Genomic DNA, 21,340 nt, shown 5'->3' with positions numbered 1-21,340 from the left:
AGAGGCAATAGTAAATGCTGTGATCTTGATAATTCCATCTGAATGTCTAACCCAAATCATTTTAAATGTCAGTCATGACACATTACGGTTTTTATACTGTCTTCTCACGTAGACCACTACAGCATGATTGACAAGGTAACTTTTATGGCTCAGAAAACATCTTTTTTTTTTTAGCTCTCACGAATCTTATTGAAACAGCGTAAGTAAAATGGCTCTACGAGGCATTTGTTCAGGAATTTTTTTTCCCCTAACGGTGCTCTCCCCTCAGTGATTACCATTGCTTCTGGGTCGAAGCCATAATTTGTACTATAAACGTTTCTCATGGGTTTCCTTTCTTTGCTTCTCTGCGTGTGTGGTTGAACAGGTAACTGTTGCCATGGCAAACACCCACTCACATGCCAAACAAAGACCAAGATAGACTCATGCGTTTGTTCTTGTATTCCCTCACTGCGTTTAGTAAAAAAAAAAAAAAGTTTCGTTGACAATGACGTCATCAGTTTGTACATAGAGACAGACAGCAGTCCCCTTGAGTCTTGAGGGGCAAAAAAAATGACCTTTTGTTCTGCGTTACTGCGATTGACTGGCGACTTGTCCAGTGAACGCTGCGATAGGCTCCGGCACCCCCCGCGACCCTAATTGGGATAAGCGGCTTTGAGAATGAATGAATGAATGAATGAATGCTCCGCATTACACCATGCATGACTTTCTGTTGGTCTCTTCTTCCACAGGATATCACATATTGCACTACAATCTTCTTCCAAGATACCTACTCTAATCTTCTGTTACCAATGTCATCCTGCTGCAACTAAGACAAACACAGTGACATTTAAACTGAAACGTCAAACCTTACTACATTCACTGCTGAAGGATGGACCACACAACTCTGGTGTGTCGTACCCACACCTGGAATGGCCCCAAAGGCTCCACCTTCTGTCCCGACTGGAAGGAGTCCCTGAGCTATATGTTGGCGCCTTGTCCTGATGTCATCAAACCTCCTTCGTCGTGTCAGCATCCTGAGGGGACATACTCATCTAAGAAGTTAAGCCCCACATCCCAGAGTTCCAAGAAGCAGCCTGTTGCCTCTCTGAATGCACCTGTCTCCACAACCGCTAGAATGGAGGATAAAAAGGGTGGTTCGGACGTTGCCTCGCAGAAGGACAGGAAAAGCAGGCCCACCAGCGCTATGGAACACCACCGCCGTTCGCTTTCCCTCTCCACGACGGCTGCCGCTAACCCACCGGGGACCCGACGCCGATGCGAGAGCTATGCCCTTTCCTACTCGAGTAGCTCTGAGGACAGCGGCAGTGACAGCACTTCGCTAAGAAGGGGCGACCACCTACCGGACGCAGTGCCAAGGTCTCGGGCTCGGAGCATCGTCCTTAGGAAAGCGAAGAGAAGACCGGATCCACCGGTGCGGACAGTATCGTTGCAGAAACTCACAGAATTGCCACCTAAGGAACGTCGTACCCAGAGCCTGTACGTTCCAAGCGATGCCCAGTTCAACCTGCTTCTACCAGACCTCATCCCTTTACCCAAGTCAGAGGCTGGCAAAAACGGGCAAACCGTAACCGGTGCTGGCAAGCAAGCTAAAACGCCACTGAAACAGTCTCTTTCTTGCAACCGACCACTTAATGAGCTTAGGTCTAGTGAACCGTGCAGGGCTCTGTCCACTTCAACCACAACGGCAAGCACTCCTCCTCACCAGAGTGCAAGGATTCCCAGCAACTCCGATTCTAACTGCTCTCCAACGTCCTCACTTTCCTCGCCTACTCAGCCTTCTCTACCGTCCCCTTCCAAACTCTTGGGCTCAACATCCCCCTCTAGTGGCTATTCAAGCCAGTGTGAGACGCCCACTCAACCTGTCCTGATGTCCGCCATCACTGGTCCTTCACCCTTGGGCTGCAGGATGCGACCCAAGTCTGCCAGCAGCGGCCCTGGCCAGAGGGCAAGAAACTGCAGGGCAAGGTTGTCCCTTCAGCTGCCTGAAACTCAACAGGTGTCTCCCGACCCGAATCCGTCCCCTGTCCAGCCCGAAGTGACACGCCGTTACTCAGATGCATCAGCCACCACACGGCCAAAACAGAGGCTCGCCAAAAGCATGTTGGTGATGCCATTTGTGACCCAAGAGGATCTGAACAATGTGCGCTTGCGCTCTGTCAGCAGCTCAGACCCAGAGAGCACTCGAGACAGCATCTCGGAAGTTATTGAGGAGGAGTCGGAAAGAGAGGGCTGCTCTCAGTGTCCTCAGCAAAGTCCCAAAGCCAAGCCACCAGTGGCACCCAAGCCATCTCTGTCCAAGTTGCCAACCAACCAAACGTCACGGGCCCCTCAGTGTGGCCCAGATTCTCCACCAACCTGTGTTGACCAGAGTAGCATCCACACAAAGGTGAACAAAATTAAACCCAAAACATGGTCTCCTCCTGATGTTAGTATGGATCATAAGCATAATCCAACAGGGCAACAAGACTTTAGCAGCTCACAGTCCCGCTGTAACTCCAGCAAAAACACAGATCCAAGCCAAAATGAACCCCAGAAGAAGAGGAAAGCACCTGCTCCTCCAGTCCCGAGGAAACCCGACATGGTCCAGGCACCTGACGATGTGATGTCTGGTGTTGGAAACTCAGAGAAGCATGTCCAGTCTCCACAGAACTACTCTGATGGGTCAGTCACTTCTCCGAAGAGCCGCTACCGCGTCACAGTCTATGGGGTCATTCCGAGCGCTCAGGTTTCCATTGGGAAATCACAGTCAAGCACAGCAGGTGAGAGACACGTGCTAATGTAGACCATGCTTCGTCAGTTTGAGCGTTAACTGCCACGCTTGGTATACCTGACAGTGTTTTTGTTTTGGAAGTTACATTGGATAAAACATTGTTTGTAATGTAATGTTTTGATTGTCTTATGTCGTTGATTTTTTTTTTTTTTATCTCTCCAGTGGAATATTTAACATATGATAAAACCAAGGAGATGATTCCTGACTTGGGAGCTTTAAACTTAGTGGAGGAAGAGGATGATGTGTTTGTCCATAAACCCATATCTCACACAACAGAGGACTTATTCACCATCATTCACAGGTTTGTTACAATCAAAAACACTATCAAAGACTGGAAGATCGAAATTCCATTGTCTGCAGTCTGAGTAGCGTATTGTTGCACACACTTTGAACGGTGCTTTTGTATCGCACCAGGTTTGTGTAAGTTGGAACCAGCTTTATTTCCCCATCTCATGAATCTTTCCCCATTCATCAGGTCTAAGAGAAAACTCTTTGGACGTAAGGATTCCCTTGAGGGTAAGCAAAGCGACCTTGGCAATCTGACCCTTGGTGGCACGTCCAAGACCACCTCTCAAAACGATAACTTCATGGCTCTTCTACGGAGGACGAGGAGCGCGAAGGCCACGTCGGGCGGCCGAATGTCGGCGACAGAGATGCTCAGAAGCTCCAAACCACCGGGCACGATTGCGTCAGAGCTTGCCCAATCTAAATAAAGTTTCATACGAAGGGTAATTTAGGCGTTTGCTCTGGCCATGTGTCAACGCACTGACATGATTCCCATGTACATGGTTATTTCATTTCTCGTGAGGTTGAATGAATCAAAGATCAATAACACAAATCAATACCAAGCCATTTTCCTCTGAAAGCTTTATGGAGTCTTTCAGTGTATTCAGTCAAGAAAAAAAATTAACATTTTGTTCAAGTGACAGAACAAAAAAAAAAAAAAAAGAGATAAAAAAAGAAAAGAAAGACTTGACAAATTTTTGGACAATCAATTCAGTCAATTCAAACACAAACAGTATTTGACATAGATCTGCATATGACCACGTATTCTTTGAACGCTTGCTTTCGGCTATTGTCGTAACTATTGTGTTGGTTTGCCATGGTATTGCTTATGTAAGCATGTGAACAACTGTTACCAGCAACTAGCTTGTAAAGAGCTTGTGTTTGCTGCATCTTCTCTGAGTTCTCTGTTACTAAGATCTATCTCTGCTAGTGCAGAAAATAACTAACTGCATTTGTTTGTTTGTTTTTTTTCCCCCTCAGACTTAATGAGTAATGCAAAATCAATTTTAATTCTGTAAATTACAAATTACAAGTGAATCAGTTATGAAACATGTACACATTGTGGGAACTGTCCTGTCAAAATGTAAGTTTTATGATGCACATCATGTATGTTTCCAACTGCTGAATACCAAGTAAATACATACATACCATATTAAATACAATATAACATGGGTTATTTTCCTAGGTAAGTTCTGTATACTGATATGTTGAGAAAGAAAGAAGCATTTGGTCAAACAGCAAGCCTGCTGTTGTACATAAATGAGAGTTGCCATGACTACATTACTGTAAATTTGCATACATATTCATTTATTAAAATTTCTATTTATGTGTGAACCCGTGTGTCTGTCGTGAACACATACAGCATGAGGCTCAACTGATCGTTCAGTATATCGTCATTCATAGTTTTACAGAATCACCAAAGCCTTCCCCTTTACACACACACACACACACACACATTCAGAAATGTATAACAGTCTGGCAGGTATATAGTTGTGTATGAGTGAACGTGCAGGTATGTGGGGAATTAATATAATCCTCAGGTCAGTCTAAATCTGCCTTGTCGCTTACGCAAAACAGATCGACTTTGAAGAGATTACATGCATCACTACACTGAGAGATACAGAAACTCAAACCTGTACAGCTACCGATTTTTCTCATGTTTTCTTCACCCTACTGTGAAAGTTTTTTCAGTATGGACTGAACTTTTTTTGGTGCTCTTTAGCAATTCCATTTCATCTTTTTTTTTCGGTGGATTTATTCAATATGCTGAGGTATCTCTCCAAGGAAAAGCCATGAGGTTATTTGGCATACGCAACTGGTTCTGTTATGGTAAGAACATTACATTTTTAGATATTTCCATCATATTTTTGCATTTCTATATTTAACCAGCTCCATGAAATGAAAGTCAAACTTGCTTTCAAACATGTTAAACATTAAGTGCTAATGCTGATTTTCCTCAGAAGCACTTTTGGTTTGCTGGTTGTCACTAAAATAAATAAATAAATAAATAAATAAAATTAAGAACTGTACATTAAGTCATTTGTATGAGGCGCTAACCACCCAAATACAAGGTAAATTCTGCATTTCAAAACATATCACTGTTCTCATTAGGTTCATTACCATTGCTTTGTGGTCAAATAATCTGAACTGTGTGCAATATAGAGTTAAATGCCCTTTGGCAAGCCATGCTATAACTCTGTTCGGTGGAGAGGGGGGGGTCGGGAATTGATCTGCTGCAGGGTGGGAAATTAACTTTTTAAAATGTGAACATCTATGAGCCACTGACAGATAAATGTTCAAACTCACCAGCTGCTCAATAGTAAATCATTATTTTGTGTCTGAAATCCACCAGCCACTTTCATATTTTACCAGCATTTGGCTGGTGCTAATTGTCCACCCTGATCTGCTGTAATGTGTAAATACTGAGTTGATGGAGGTAAGTAGAGAAAAAAAATCCTCAACCTCCCTAGGAACAGGTAGCAAATCCTGATAGTGATAAAGACTTGGTTAATTGGATTATCACGTGTAATATTCCTTCACAGACCCTCTTAAGTATACTGTGCAGAGGATGTGTCCAGTAAAAGGCGCTATCTTATCTCTCTCACAGGGCTTTCTGGCTTGGGAAAAGGTACTGTGTAAGGGATAATCCACTGGTCCCCTGCCTGTGGCAGCACTGACAAAAATGCTGCTGCAGCTAGAGCACTCCCACCTCCCTGCGTATGCATGTCCAGCCGGAGGACCAGTCAAGGAGCCTAAATTCCCTTATCCTCCACATGGAGCTTGGCTCCTCTGGTTCCTGCTGACCACACTTAGCCTCCCCTGTATGGCCCGGGCAGCAGTCTTCCGGGTTGGGGTGGTTGGACCGTGGTCATGTGACCCACTTTTTGCCAAGGCCTTGCCAAAGGTTGCAGCCCAGCTAGCAGTGGATAGGGTTAACCGAGACCTTGCGTTGTCTCTTGGATCCACCTTCGAGTATGTCCTTCTGGACGAGGACTGCAGGACCTCATTGGCCCTGAAGAGCTTCCTGGGCTACTACACCCGTGCCTCTGCCTTCCTGGGCCCTTTCAATCCAGGGTACTGTGACGCAGCTTCCCTGCTGGCAAAAAATTGGAACAAAGCTCTGTTCTCCTGGGGGTGTGTAAACTATGAGCTAGACAACGCATGGAGGTACCCCACCTTCAACCAAATATTTCCTTCTCCCATTTTGGTGCTAGTTAAATTGGCACAGCACTTCCACTGGGCCAACATGGCTGTGGTGGCGTCAGCGGAAGAGATGTGGGTTGACACGGCCACCAAGGTAGCTGACTCCTTGCGCAGCCGTGGGTTTCCTGTCAGGATGGTTCTTGCCACGAGTAACGACCCCGAAAGCATGCGGCATACCCTAGTCAAGGTCAGGAAGATGAAGGAGTTGCGCAGTAAGTGCTTTCTGGCTTCTGATTACAAGGAGAAATACAGGAGAACTGAAAAAAGGAGTAACTCTTGTTCTCAGTCCGTAATGGCTAATGCTAACCTGGCCTTAACTGTACCTTCTCCAGATAATTGGTAATACTGCAGTTACATCAGCCTTGGTTAGCTTCACTTACTTTTTTGGCGTAGTTTGTTTTAAAAAGGTGACACGTAACAACGCCTGAACCATATGATATATGTTTTTGCCTTTTCCTTCCTTCCTTTTTTTTTTTTTTCATGACTGCCCCTAGTGGTGATCCTCTGCATGCATTCTGTCCTAATTGGTGGAGTAACACAGAAGCTGCTTCTGGAGATGGCTCTGGATATGCGTTTGACAGAAGGCTCTCTGGTGTTTGTGCCCTATGACACAATGCTGTACAGTCTACCCTATCGGAAAGTAGACTACCAAGCCCTGCACAGCAACAGCAAACTGACGCGAGCCTACGACGCCGTGTTGACGATCACCATGGATTCGGAGGAGAACTCGTTCTACCACGCCTATCAAGAGGCTGTCAACACAAAACAGATCCCTGCTCACATCAGACCCGATCAGGTGCTGCGTTTAGTTAAGTCACTGGGACTGACAGCATGAAGTAGCTTCTTCAATGAATAAGAGCTGAGCTGCCCTCATTCACAAATGATGATGATTTTTTTTTTTTTTTTTAAGTACTTGTCTGCATGTTAAATTTTGGATCTGAAGAGAATCTAAGGATCTAAGATCTGGGGTTACATAAATCATTTAGCATCCAGATAGTTGAGTGGCAGTTTAAAGCTAAGAGTGCACGTTCACCTACTTAGGATTTTGTTGAGGTATGCGACGTGTCCAATATGCAATGTAGAACAAAAAAGGTGGAAATGTCAACATCTTCAGTACCAAATATCCTGACCAAACATTCCTTTTTCTCATGGCAGGTATCCCCACTCTTTGGCAGTATCTACACGTCGATTCTCTTCATAGCCAATGCTATGCAAAGTGTCCGTGATTCCAGAACCTGGCTCTCCGGAGCTAACCTCGCACAGCACAGTAAAAACATTGTGTTTCAAGGCTTCAGCCAGAGGGTCCGTACCAATGGCTCTGGGATGGTCCTGGTAGATTTTGTAGTTCTGGACACAGATGGACTCTCCTGGGAACTTCATCCCACCCACAAAGTGGAAATGGAAACTAACATGATCCGTTACTTGGGCCGGCCTATCCACTTTCCTGGAGGCACCCAGCCCAAGGCTGACTCCAGCTGCTGGTTCACTCAAGGGAGTCTTTGTTCTAGAGGTGGGAACATGCACTCATTGGGAAGTTAGAACAGCACTAATCATGCCAATTCAGATACACTTTACAGTTACACACGTTGCAAAAAGCCTAATATTTAGACAAAATATAAATAACATAACACAACATAACGTAAGTTGAATGTAAACTGGCATGCTACATCCAGTCATGATTTAAGATATTCTTTAATTTGAGAAAAGTAAAGGGATTGATTGTTGAGGTAGTGCAGAATGGAGCCACAGGACACAGAAACACTCTTGTAATGTAATATCTACATACAGATTTTCTAGCTCCATGATGGAGCAACAGCTGACTATACCATTAACAGGTTATACTAAAGGTGATCCGGTTTTTGCTGAAAATCTATGGACCAGAAACTGACTCAAGCCCTACATGAGAGTGCCAAGGGAAAACTGACAATCAAAAAGGTTCATTCTGAAGTCACGTTTTGACTGAATTTTTGTTTCAGTGCTTTTTTTGGAGCTTCTACTAAACAGTGTCCTTGAACGAGCCTATACTGACCTTGTACTAACTTACTGATCTCACAAAGATGACATCACAAAGTTAGTCATGTTGCAATGATGTCATGTTGTAGTTAACAAAGCCTGGGTAACAAGAAGGGGGGGGGAAAATAGCAACTCTGATATCCCAAAGATTACCATGGATTTTCAACATCTCCAAGCCACCAATGACTCTAAGCCCTCTCCAAGGAGGAAAGCTTTGCACAGCTGACTTTGCCACCCAACACTGCTGTCAGCCTTTGCCTAATGTTTTGCTGGTTTTCTTCTGTCAGTTTTATTTCCAAAGAGAGCAGTCCTCCGCTTTTTGAGGATGCTTTATACCCAGATCCCAGTAGCTTTTCCTCTCAAAGACTCCTCCCGTTAGATTATTCATCTTAAAAAAAAAATAACATCGCTCAGGTTTGTGCTCTGAGGATGTAGTAACAGCGATATATGGGGCATGGGATGAAACAGACTGCGTGGCTGTAAAACACTAGCACTAGCACAGAATTTCAAAAAACCGACAAAATCTCAAAAAACGAATTTCTCTGACTCTCTCTCTCGGTCCAGGCGTGGATCCTGTCCTGTTACTAAAAGTCATCATGTATGCATTCCTGGTCATATTCCTCTCAACTGGTCTTGGATATTGTATAAGGTAAGTAATGTTCATAGATTTGAGCATTAAATCCTTTACACCAAAGCTAACCCCATTATCCCTAGTTTCACTGAGGAATCCAGGGATTTTATACTGTGACACTAACAACTGAACCAATACATAACAGATCTTGGTCAAATGAGTATCTTAAGTGCTTGAATAATCAACACTGTTAGAGTGTTTCCATAAGCACAAGTCAGTTTGCAATAATTTCGCTAATTGCCTCTGCATAGGTCAAATACATGCCGAGGAAACCATTACTGAATGCCACATGAGTGGCAGAGTTTTTGTGACATAGTGTTAACAGCCAGCCCTTCAATCTCATGTTTTCCGTGAGCGTTTTAACTGACAGTTATCGTAGGTGTGGGTGACACAATACTGATATCATGATTATTATGATTATTATGATTATTATTCATAGGTCCTTTGGGCATGTGCGCTTTGCGTAAACAACTCCTCTGTGTCCCTTGATATGCAGAGGAGTACAAGCTCACTCACAGCATTACCACACATTACCAGTTGAGCTGACCTTAACACTTAGCCCCAATGCCTGTCTGAAACAGTTAGTACTCTGAAGACAGGTATAAAATGAGTCATCTATGGCGAGGTATTAAACACACACACACACACACACACACACACACACACACACCACACTTATATATATATATGTTATGTAGATATCTGCTAATTTTCTGCACGTCTCCTCTGACGCTCCGTTCTCAGGCGTCGCATTAATAAGATCCGAATCGTCAAAGGTCAGAACAAGATCCTCCTCACGCTGGAGGACGTGACGTTCATCAACCCCTCGCTCAGTAATATGGTCAGTGTCGCTTTTCACAACATTTTTCACCTCTGTTTTCACAAACAAACAAACAAACAAACAACGTAACGGCGGCCTATTAAACAAACGTTCTTGATGATGTGTATCACGCGGCTTTGTGAAGACAACTAAAGGGGTCCACTAGCTGTACGCAAGTCCACTGTGTGAATCTAAGAAACTGTAGAGACTGCGCTGATAATGACTGATTTTTTTTTTCTCAAATCTTATGGTAATGAAACATGTTCAGAAGCTGAGCACAGAGGACAGTAAAACAGGTGATGGAAGTAGGCGGACTTCGGACATGGATGCCAATCTGAAATCTCCCTTGACTACCGCGTCTTGTATCACACCAGCCACGTATGAAAATTCTAACGTGGTCATTTTTGAGGTAAGGTCATAGCATTTCGACTCTACAGTTTCGCATTGCAATACTATGGGTTTTTTTTTGTCCCTCAAATTCCCACTAGTCATATCCAAACAGTGCCTCTCCCACTATTATCATAAATCTGTTAACTACAGATTTGTAGTCCATATTAATAAGTGTATTTGGATTATTTCAATTTCCCATTGTTCATATGTATTTCCAGGGAGACTGGGCTTGGCTGAAGAGACTTCCCACTGGGAATTTTGGAGCCATAACCCCAAAGACTGGTGACGTATTTGAACTGGTACGCTTAAATTGATCACACCTCCAGTTGTGTTAGATTCATTCTATTTTGTGGTCTTTTGAACTTTTTAAATAGTCCAACACCGAAGCAGCGGTAGCTTTAGTGGCGAATATGACCTATTTGATTGTCAATGAAGAAGTTAATGTGAGAAAAATGCTCTGTCATTCTTAATATCTATCGACGGGTTAAGGAGCTTCCTGTTAGTTGGCGCCAGTTGTTACCATAAGGTCCTCAGAGAAGTGACAGGCATTATTGTTGTCCTGACAGATGAAGGATTTGCGGCATGAGAACATAAACCCCTTCCTGGGCTTCTTCCACGACTGTGGCGTCTTCGCCATAGTAACCGAATTCTGCTCTCGCGGGAGTCTGGAAGACCTGCTTCACAACCAGGACGTCAAACTGGACTGGATGTTCAAGTCCTCTCTGTTGTTGGATCTCATTAAGGTGATCTTTAGGAGGACAAAGAATTATCAGTGCTTGTCCTGAATGCCTAAATCTGTTAGCCTGATAAGGTGTACAGATATCTAAGCATGACTTGGCAGTTAGCAGAAATGTAAGGATGGACATTTAAACATTTATAGAGACATCGCTGTTAGACATCACACAGGAAAGCTGTGAGTTTTGTTGCCAGGGCTTAACAGCCTAGACCTCTACTGTTAGAAACAATGAGAGCAAGTGTTATTTCACTCTTTGCTACTGTTATACAAGTAACGAAACATTTAAAGAAAATACGATGAGAAAGTGTGTGGTGACGAGCAAAGCCAAATTATTGATGGCAAACCGTATCTATCACAATATTTGTTCATGAACAGCTATCTCAGATTCACGAGCTGTCGAATATTTGCTTTAAAAAAAAAAAAATCAGGCCTACAGGCTTACGATGACTCATCGCTGAGACCCACAGCAGGCAGAAGTTTGCCTCTCAGAGCCGTAGAGAGCGGATTTAAAACAGACTTCTGGAAAAGTACATACACTTGAACAAATTCCGGCTCTGCGGCAGTTACAGTCAAAGAATTCCCTGGACTGCTGGAGTCAGATTGTCCTCACGGTGATACCGAATGGTTCAACGAACGGTTCTTGCATAAATATTTACAGGCGTTTATAGAAAACGTGCGCGTGTATGTGCGTATGCTACCATGGCGATAAGAAATCTGAGCACATGTGAAAGATTGCCAGGGCACTGTGTCTGTGCGTCCTTCGTAGCGCGAAATTGCACTGTGGGAAGAGTATATGATACAATGCAAATATACAATACAACAACCGCAAGATTTAGCTCGTAAAGTTCTCACTTACTAAGTTAGATAGTAGAGATCATTACTGACGTTAACACACAAAGCGCTCCATCCACCATGCGTGCTAGTCACTTAAAGTATTGTGCATATTTGATTAATTTTGCTGAGGGTAAACGGGTGATGTTTTTAGGGAGTGAGGTACCTGCATCACAGGAGCCTGTGCCACGGGAGGCTGAAGTCCCGTAACTGTGTGGTGGACGGGCGGTTCGTGTTGAAGATCACGGATTACGGCTACAACGACATCGTAGAAGCTCAGAGGCTTCCCCACGCAGAACCTTCACCAGAGGGTAAAAAAAAGCGACATAGAGACAAATAGTTTTTTAGGGGAGAATTAGCTTTTGCATTGGTGAGAGGTGTTGTGGGTATGAGGCTATCAGCAGTGTCAGTGCATTGGATCAGATGACTGTCAAAACTATTCGTGTCCCCAGTAGACAATACTGGCTCTTTGTGTTGTACTGTATATCTTAAACTTAACAAAAACTGCTGCTAATCCAGTCAGTTACTCAATCCCTTAAATTACATGACACAGCCATGTATTTCACTTGGTAGTGTCTCTGTGTGTGTGTTTCAGATCTACTGTGGACAGCTCCTGAAATCCTGCGCGGGCCTTGTCCCAGTCAGAATGGCACTCAGAAGGGTGACGTCTACAGCTTCTCCATCATCGTGCAGGAGGTGGTGCTTCGAAGCCCGCCCTTTTTCATGCTCAGCCTATCACCTGACGGTAGGACGATTTCTCCCGTCCACTTCATTGGATGTTGCATTGATGGATTGATCTTACGTTGTGCACGGTATAGTTATTTGAGCTGTTGAATGTCATGCGTCAGTCTTTGCCCTGGATACTGCTTTGATGCCAAATTTAATGATAAATGTTTGTAATGGAAATGGAAGTTAGAGAAATAGAAATACAAGTTTGATGAACTCATCTGACTTGTGCCTCACATCCCTTGTTGTGTCTGTACAAACCTACATAGTGTGTGTGTGTGTTTGTGTGTGTGCGTGTGTTGCCTGTGTGTGACCATAACACATGTTACTTGGCCCAACAGAAATTGTTCAGAGGGTCAGGAAGCCCCCTCCTCTGTGTCGTCCGATCGTGACCGCAGACCACGCCCCCATGGAGTGCATCGAGCTCGTGAAGCAGTGCTGGAACGAACAGCCTGAGAAACGACCCGACTTTAACGAGATTTTCGAACAGGTACAGTGCTCTTCAGGACAGCCCTACAAAAAAGGTTAACGAACATAATTGTTTTATTAATACAGTAGCAACTATCCCCAGCCGTCCCTGACAATTCCATACATTCGGTTTCCTCTCATTTACACTTAATGTTTTTTTGTTCATTGAAAAAACTGGTGTCAGTGCCTCTGCTGGTTTTCAAGTTGAACGAATGTGTGGATTAGCTCGGCAACCCAAAGCATCTGGAAATCCTGCGAAAGATGTATAGAGTGACATAAAAAAAAGCCCTGTACTCTCTACATTCGCCAGTCAGTCATCAGATTCACCAGTCAGTTATCAGATTCACCAGTCAGTCATCATATTCACCAGTCAGTTATCGTATTCACCAGTCAGTCATCAGATTCACCAGTCAGTTATAAGATTCACCAGTCAGTTATCAGATTCAACAGTCAGTCATCATATTCACCAGTCGGTTATCAGAGTTGTTCAGTTAGCGAAACTCAATTAACAGCCATAATGAGAACTAACTAGGATGTGATGAAATCTTGTAAGCATCATACCCTTCCCTGCAAACATCTGGCAGCAGATGCCTGTATTGATAGTTTAGTGTACAAATTGTTTATAGTAGATTTGATATATGAATGACCACAGAACGATCGTACTTATTAACAGAGTTTATCGGGTCCTGTTTTGAAGGTCCAGACTCCCTTTTGACTCTCGCTTCATGCTTAAAGCCAGATTTTTACCCAGCTAACAGGTGTGCACACTCTTCAGCCAGTCAGAGATCAGGGAGTTTGGTTGGTATGAAAACCAAGAGGATTCTCTCCCCCCCCACGAGAACAGGATTCAAGCAGCTCGCATTTCCATACACATTAGTCCGGAACTTCTAAATTTAACAGGGAAGGCAAATGAATTGGCTTTCTTCTCCTGGATTTTAAAGGTATTATCTTCTTTGGGTTTTTTTTGTGTGTTTGTTTTTTAAATTCCAGTTCAGGAACATTAACAAAGGGAAGAAGACTAACATAATTGACTCCATGCTGCGAATGTTGGAGCAGTACTCCAGTAACCTTGAGGACCTGATTTGTGAAAGGACGGAGGAACTGGAGCTGGAGAAGCAGAAGACAGAGAAACTACTGACTCAGATGCTTCCCCCGTGAGTACCAAAGTCCACACACACACTCACACACACACACTCACACACACACACACACACACACACACACACACACACTCACACACTCACACACACACACGCACACTCACACACTCACACTCACACTCACACACACACACACACACTCAGACATTTTTGAATTCATGAAGTCCGTCTGTAGTTTCTGAGGTCTCCCTCTCATCCTCTCTGCTGTCTTTCTCGATCAAAAATACATAAGTCTATCCACACAAGCCAACAAAGGCATGATTCACAAATTATACAGGACGTTTTTTTTTTGTTTGTTTGTTTGTTTTTCTTCGGCGACATCAAAAAACAGAAACGAATCGTTATCTCATCACACACAAGTCCATGGGAAAACGCTCAGAGAATACACTCCATGGGTTCTGCATAACATTACAGATGCAACACTGATAGGATCAATAGCATTACCATAAGACAGTCCATTTTGTAGTTCAGTATGTAATTCAGTCTGACTCCGTAATACAGAGCATAACACAGTGTCCTCTGTAATACAGTGTGATATGCAAGACAGTGGGTGATTTGTTATTTTTTAAAAGGGGGGGTGGCCCAATGGTCACTGACACTACTGTATAGAGTATATAGGGGGGATGGCAGGTTAACAAGGGGGGATGCATTTTGGTCATTTCTCTAACAAGGGTGATGGCATCCCTCCTCATCCCTCCTAAAAAATCGCCTCCTGATTGTAAGACAGTAATTGTGTATTCTTTGCCTCTTTCAGATCAGTGGCCCAGACCCTGAAGCTGGGCTCCACGGTGCAGCCTGAGCACTTCGACAGCGTGTCTCTGTACTTCAGTGACATCGTGGGTTTCACCACCATCTCTGCCAACAGCGAGCCCATCGAGGTTGTCGACCTCCTCAATGACCTGTACACCTTGTTCGATGCGATTATTGGAAACCACGACGTCTATAAGGTCATCAGAACGCTTCGTTTTGCTCTGATACTGGAGATAAAAGTGCATTGAAATGTGTTTGATCCCCAGTTATTTATCTCATGCCGTATTTATCACCTGCAAAGTATCCAAGGCTCCCGTTAGTCTTACGAAAGAATCAGCTGTGTGTTTTTTCCTGCCTTGTTTATACATATTTGTTAAAGCTAAAGTGATGAGTAGCGCATGTTAGTCCCTGATGCATTGCACTTAAAAAGATCCCCCATTTTTACCAACCTCAGGTGGAAACTATAGGGGACGCATATATGGTTGGTTCTGGTTTGCCGGTCCCCAACGGCAACAGGCATGCCGCAGAGATCGCCAACATGTCGCTGGACATCCTGAGCGCCGTGGGAACATTCAAGATGAGACACATGCCCGAAGTGCCGGTCCGCATCCGCATCGGACTGCATTCCGGTCAGGGTTCTGCAGCAACGCCAGCGGGAAAAAAACCGCTCTCACATTCAGAATTTTCAGAATTTCAGATATGAACCACATGCTGGTTTTTTATTAAAAAGTGACAGAGAGCTGCCCAAACAATAGCTCAAGTTCTTCATCTTTTTCCTCTTCTTCTTCTTCTTCTTGTTTTTTTTTGTAGAGCTTCAAAATAGGTCCAAAACTTGCACTGCTTTTTAAAACAATGAAAAGATAAAAGATAAAGATAAAAACAATGAAAACTGAACTTGAAGAATATTGAAGCACACTGCCCTGAGTGTTAGCCTCAACAAGAGAATGTACTGCACAGTGCATAACTCCACCGATATATTTATTTATAATCGATACACTCTACTTACATTACATTCCCCCCCACTCAAAAATAGATAACTCTGGGGAATATGATGGGAAAACTGACCATTTATCTGTTATATGAGGAAGCAGAGACTAACCAGAGCGTTTTTGGATGTTTTCGTAGGCCCATGTGTCGCTGGGGTGGTGGGACTGACGATGCCCCGATATTGTTTGTTCGGTGACACCGTCACAACAGCCTCCAGAATGGAGTCCACCGGCTTGCGTAAGTCTGTCGTGTTAATTGGTGCAAGTCTTTTTGGGGGGGGGGGGGGGGTGTTCCAGAGAGCGGGTTGAGTGAAAGCTCTTGAGTTAGTTAACTCAGAACAAGTAGTAAACCTCCTAACAGAAGAGCCCTATGGCTTTGTTTCGCTAGGTGAATGAAGCCGTAGGGCTCTTCTATTAGAGGTTTACTGCTTACCTCTGAGTTAACTAACTCTGAGTTTTCACTAAACCTGCTTTCTGGAATACCTCCCTGCTCTTCTTCTGGGAGGGGGGCACTGTTGTTGTTGTTGTCGTGTTTATTGGGGAACCTTAATATAAAATGCGCAAGCGAAGGCCACATATAAATAATGAATCTAAAGGAGGTTGGAGGGAAGCGCACAGCTAGCGGTCTGAGACACATTAAAAGAGTTAGCCAGCAGAGCTTGGAACATATTTTCAAAGAACGGAGATGGAGACGGGAGGAGAATGATATTCTAGCAAAGCCGCCTCTTATGCAGCCTGTTTTCTCAGCCGACCCAGTTTAGGTCTAGTCTGGGCCTGTGACGATGATTTTCAGTTTTGCTTAGTGCTGTCGAAAATTTTGGTTTTATTTATAAACTGCAGTGTGAGCTGAAAGTAACTAAACAGTTAACTGAAACTGAAAAAAAAGGTGTTAAGCAACTGACATTTGTTCTCCTGTGTTTGAACCAGTGTAGGTTTGGTCAATGTTGTGGTTTTTTTTTTTTTTTTAGCAAACCTCTATCCTTGTCATTGACCTTAGACTTCTGTTCCTCTTTTCTCATGGAGTATTTCCTTACTGTAATGTTTTCAACATTCTTCCCTTTGACACAACACACAGTTTTACCTTTTCTTTGACTAGCGCACCTGCAACTGAGGCATCAGCTAAAGCGACTTGGTGACCTCTCTCAGATCCTCATGCTCTCTCACGTTGATTAAGAAATCCACACATTAAAGGACAAACATAATCACAGGTTAAAGACACAAGCAGGAATCCTTTTCAGTTGCTGAACAGCTACTCGAAAACTTCTCAAAGACTAGTTTGTCATGTGACTGAGCACATACAGAAAGGGATTTCAAGTTAGCCTGAGTTCATATTTTCACACACACACACACACACACACACACACATATATATATATATATAGATGTATACAGTGGAACTTGCAGTAAAACTAAAGGAAAACGTGTCGTATTCTCTGCTCGCAGCGTATCGCATCCACATCAGTCTCAGCACTGCGAAGATCCTTCGGGAACTGAACGAGGGTTACAAGACCGAACTCCGCAAGCGAACTGAACAGAAGGTATGGAGAGTACTTGTTTCTTTTTTTTCCCCCCGGACAAATAATAATAATAATAATAATAATAATTTAAAAAAAAAAACAAACAACGACCTTCCATAGGCACAGAGTTAACTCCATAAAACGTAAAGAGGTTAATTCAGTCACTGATTCATAACATCAGCTTACACAAATGTGAAGGTGGGAAATAAAAAGCTAAACATCAATTTTATGTGCATAAACATGGACAACTGGATCACAATGGACATCCAAATATTCACTCGCATTTCATACTGATACTGTGTAGTTATAATCATCAAGTGAGCCCTCTGCCCCACCAAAAATGTTACCTTTTAAAATGACTGACGTAATGATTAAAATGATTTAAAATGTGCTGGCAAATGTGCTAGCAGGTTTTAGCACCAGAATGCTACCAGTCCACTGAATAGTCAAATCTCTCTCACCAGGGCAAAGGTGGGGAAGAGACCTACTGGCTTGTTGGCAAAGAGGGTTTCACAAAACCACTGCCTGTCCCCCCGGAAGTCAAGTCAGGGTGAGCAATCTCTCGACAAAGTTTTACTATGAGGTGGCTAACCTTGCTCCATGGAGGCTACGTTTGTTGACGTAATTCCAGCTAATTGTTAACTGGACTACTGAGTGAATCTGATGAGAAACTTTTAGCCTAGCCACTAACATTTACCTTCAGGGCAGAAAAACACAAGAGTCTGGCCTGATCTGTCACACAGTTGACATTGACATTAATGCATCTGTGCTTGATCTAAAAAGGATTCTTTGCCTCCCAGGAGTTAAGCTGGCTAACCCAGGTCTCAGCCTAACCCAGGTGCTGGCTTTTTTTTATCGTACCTCTTCGATGTATCTTTCAGACAAATGGCTCACGGCCTTCAGATGGAGGAGATAGCCCGATACAAGAAGAAGAAGGCAGAGAAACAGCAAGCCAAGAAAAACAACTGAGGTAGCGTGTACGCGCGAAGACGTTTAACGTTACACATTGGCCTCATCGTCCGTCCGTTGGCTCCGTCATCGTCCAGTGGAGAGAAAACATCTCGTGTTCTTAATGTTTCTCCTTTCCTGGATCCCTCAATTCTTTCGTTGTTTGGTTTTATTTCTTTGAATTGACAAACGTCTCATAGTCAGTGGTTGCTAACCTCGTTCCAATGCCTCATTGTTTTCTTGGACTGTTTCTGCAACACCCTCAAACACAGAGGCCATTCCACTCCACTCCGCATGCGTGTTCTACAACAACACAACATGCAGTTCAAATGGTCATTAACAAATAACCACACGTTCTATTGGTTTAATTAGGTATTCTATCGGTGCAAAAGAACCGTTATGTGAAGTGGCCTGGGATGCTGAAGGACTGAATTGAGAACCTTCAAACACTGTAAAACTCAACGTTTAATCATGTCTGCATCGCTCATTCCCTTTTTTTTTTCTCTCTTCCTCCTCAAACATCAACAAGACAAGATGGTGCTATAAATGACAGTCGTTTCATTCTGCAATGTTTAGAGTAGCTAGAGACTAAAAACAGAAAAAACAAACTTGGTGTGGAAAGAACCTTGTTCTATTGCTAACTGAGCCCTCTCCTTCTCCCTCTTCTCTTCTTTTCTCTTCTTCTCTCCTCTCCTCTCCTCTCCTCTTTTTTCTTCTCTTCTTTCTTTGTTGCAGGCCAGAGATGGAGAGGGACTTCAAGCTGCTGCTGCAGAAAGCTGTGAGGAGGTTGTCGGCTGTACGGCGGGTGGCCCGGGTCCCCATAGTAGACGTTGTTGATGAGAACTTTGCCATTCACCATCACTGAAAAGGCAGAGTGAAGAGAGACCGGGTGTGGTGTGTGTGTGTGTGTGTAAGTGAGAGAGAGACAGCGTAAGTGAATGAGTGAGAGAGAGAGAGAGAGAGAGAGAGAGAGCGTGCGCGCAAGTGAGCAAGAAAGAGAGAGAGAGAGTGACCGAAAGTGAGCAAGAGCCCTGATTTGTTGGGCTTTTTGGGTTGAACTTCTGGACTGAACATACTGAACATACTTGAACGACTCCTCCAAGATCATTTTCAAACACAGGTCAAATTCATTTGTTTGTTTTTTTAATTAAGGGGACTATGATTGCTTGAATGGACACATACAAAATATGTACTAATAACAGAGATACGTTGTAGCTGTGCTGAAACTGGACTGCCTGGTATAAGATACAGGAAGATCTACAATAACTAAGTGTAAGCAAAGTATTTTCCTAAAGGACTAAGGACAACCTCCAAGGTGATGCTGACTTTTACTTGAAAGACACTACTGGATTCATTGGGTGATCCAAGACCACAAGACAAGAAGCCCTTTCGTGTGAATCATCTGGACCGGGCACCTGGAGATTATCGGATGTTTTAGTAAGAGGCTCTCCAAACGTAATTTGGCCATGGAGATTATAAATAGCCACAGAGAAAATTCTCACGCTAAGCCTGGCCCAGCCTCTCACACCCAGCGCACGCTGTCCGTTGTGAATAATGAGTTAAAAAAAAAAGAAAAAGAAAAAAAAAAACCCACATCAGAATGCAGTGCATTTGGTGTTGTACACATTTTTCATCTATGGTATTGCTCCTTTCTCATGTAAATAGACTGATAATTGTTCAAACGTACGAGGATAAGAGATTGCTTACCGCTCTGATATACTTGTGTATATACTTAGGTATGGATACGACGCTTTGTGTGTTGCCGTTGCTTGTTTTTGTCAAAGCTATTTATCATCAAGATAGAACAGTAAAACAAATAGCCTACTGACTGACGCTGACTGGTACATTAAAGTATTTGCTGTCGCTTGTGTCAAAAATGCCTCTTTGGTTCAAAACAGTTAGGTCCGCAACCCTTGAGAGTGGGACGTCTGAGGTTCACATCCCTGTGATTACCGTCACGTGCTGAACAAGTACGACGAAGTCATATTGTTTTCTGTATTTCATACACATGAAAACCTTTCGGTAAAATATTAATTCTTGATTTCATTGTTCTTGTTGTTGTTTTCTTTTTCCATCATTATTTATCATAATATCATAATTCTAAATTTTAAACATTTAAACCATAGGTGCACCTGATCGCTCCACTAGATCTCGTGGTGTTCCGTTCTGACGCAATAACGCTACCAGGTGGCAATGCTTATGAGACATGGCTAATCCCATATATTTTCAATAAGAAGGACATAGTCAAGGGGGGTCAATATTAACCAGATTAAACTCGCTCTAAACCCAGTTTAGTCGTGGCAGACAGATTAATGTCAAAAGCAGTAACTGTATATGTAATGCGTAAACATTCGCTCCTCAAATTTTTATTTATTTTTGGAGAGAGTATATCAGTCCGTATTTGTCTTGTATTTAACTGCTGCTCAAGTGACCTTAAAAAGTAGGCGAATGCCTACACGGGAAAAAAAATATTAGTGCTGTAAAACAGTTTAATCTCGGATATTATGACAGACGTCCATATTGCTGTCGACTCAGAATGTCTCAAAACTGTTCATCTTGATGATTACGTCTTTACATAATTGTACAGTACTGTGGCCATTTTATGACGCGCGTTCGCCTTGTGGGGAAAATCGTGAACAGAGTATTGGGTACTGTAGGACAGAAGCAAGGTAAACCGATAACATTAGGTCGAACGTATAAACGCGGAGAGATTTAACTACGTATAAAAATAAAAATTAAAAAGTACATAATAAAGTAACAAGAAGCGCGCATACAGTTGCTCGTGCGACCGATATGTGCGTATCTCAGGGAAAAATAATTTTGAGTAACCGGTGTTAATAAATTTAGACCTCTGTGACCGACACCTTGTAACACACCTTTTGATGAAAAGGAACGAATAAACGTTAGCGATTGCACATGTACTGTTTACAGATTCGTCTTCGCCTTTTCCGAAAACGTCTTATTTCTCGCCTGTATTCCCATATTACACAGATATTTCACTACAAGCTCCTCCTCTGTCTATACACAGGAGCAGACACTTTAGAGATCTCCAATCAGATGAACGCGGTAAGCAAATAGGTTACTCTGATTGAGTGATGGCTTTGT

The 21,340-nt window shown here is 43.2% G+C and overlaps 2 protein-coding genes across 2 annotated transcripts; both read left to right on the top strand.

Moving 5' to 3' along the window:
• Positions 1–868: 868 nt before the first annotated feature.
• On the top strand, positions 869–3,507 carry LOC115829211 (NHS-like protein 2). The gene is given in 3 exon segments (XM_075353627.1): positions 869–2,744; positions 2,927–3,071; positions 3,246–3,507. Coding segments are annotated over 3 exon segments (2,283 nt in total).
• Positions 3,508–5,738: 2,231 nt separating this feature from the next.
• On the top strand, positions 5,739–19,100 carry LOC115829210 (retinal guanylyl cyclase 2-like). The gene is made up of 18 exons (XM_030793272.1): positions 5,739–6,471; positions 6,754–7,055; positions 7,415–7,769; positions 8,837–8,921; positions 9,648–9,744; positions 9,992–10,132; positions 10,332–10,412; positions 10,680–10,856; positions 11,835–11,991; positions 12,276–12,425; positions 12,748–12,896; positions 13,865–14,028; positions 14,789–14,981; positions 15,239–15,413; positions 15,910–16,008; positions 17,214–17,308; positions 17,752–17,837; positions 18,971–19,100. Exons 1-18 carry the CDS (start codon positions 5,739–5,741, stop codon positions 19,098–19,100), a joined length of 3,369 nt encoding a protein of 1,122 aa, XP_030649132.1.
• Positions 19,101–21,340: the final 2,240 nt, after the last annotated feature.

This window comes from Chanos chanos, chromosome 16, assembly GCF_902362185.1.
Source record: "Chanos chanos chromosome 16, fChaCha1.1, whole genome shotgun sequence".
In the NCBI taxonomy this organism is placed as follows: Eukaryota; Metazoa; Chordata; class Actinopteri; order Gonorynchiformes; family Chanidae; genus Chanos; species Chanos chanos.
Note: the sequence above shows the minus strand (reverse complement) of the source record. Positions and strands in the feature narration are given on the sequence as shown.

Coding starts and splice junctions, on each gene's coding strand:
- LOC115829210 (XM_030793272.1), top strand. CDS start 5,739: ATGCTGCTGCAGCTAGAGCACTCCCACCTCCCTGCGTATGCATGTCCA. Junction 11,992..12,275: donor CGCAGAACCTTCACCAGAGG/GTAAAAAAAAGC, acceptor TGTGTGTTTCAG/ATCTACTGTGGACAGCTCCT. Junction 12,426..12,747: donor GCTCAGCCTATCACCTGACG/GTAGGACGATTT, acceptor TTGGCCCAACAG/AAATTGTTCAGAGGGTCAGG.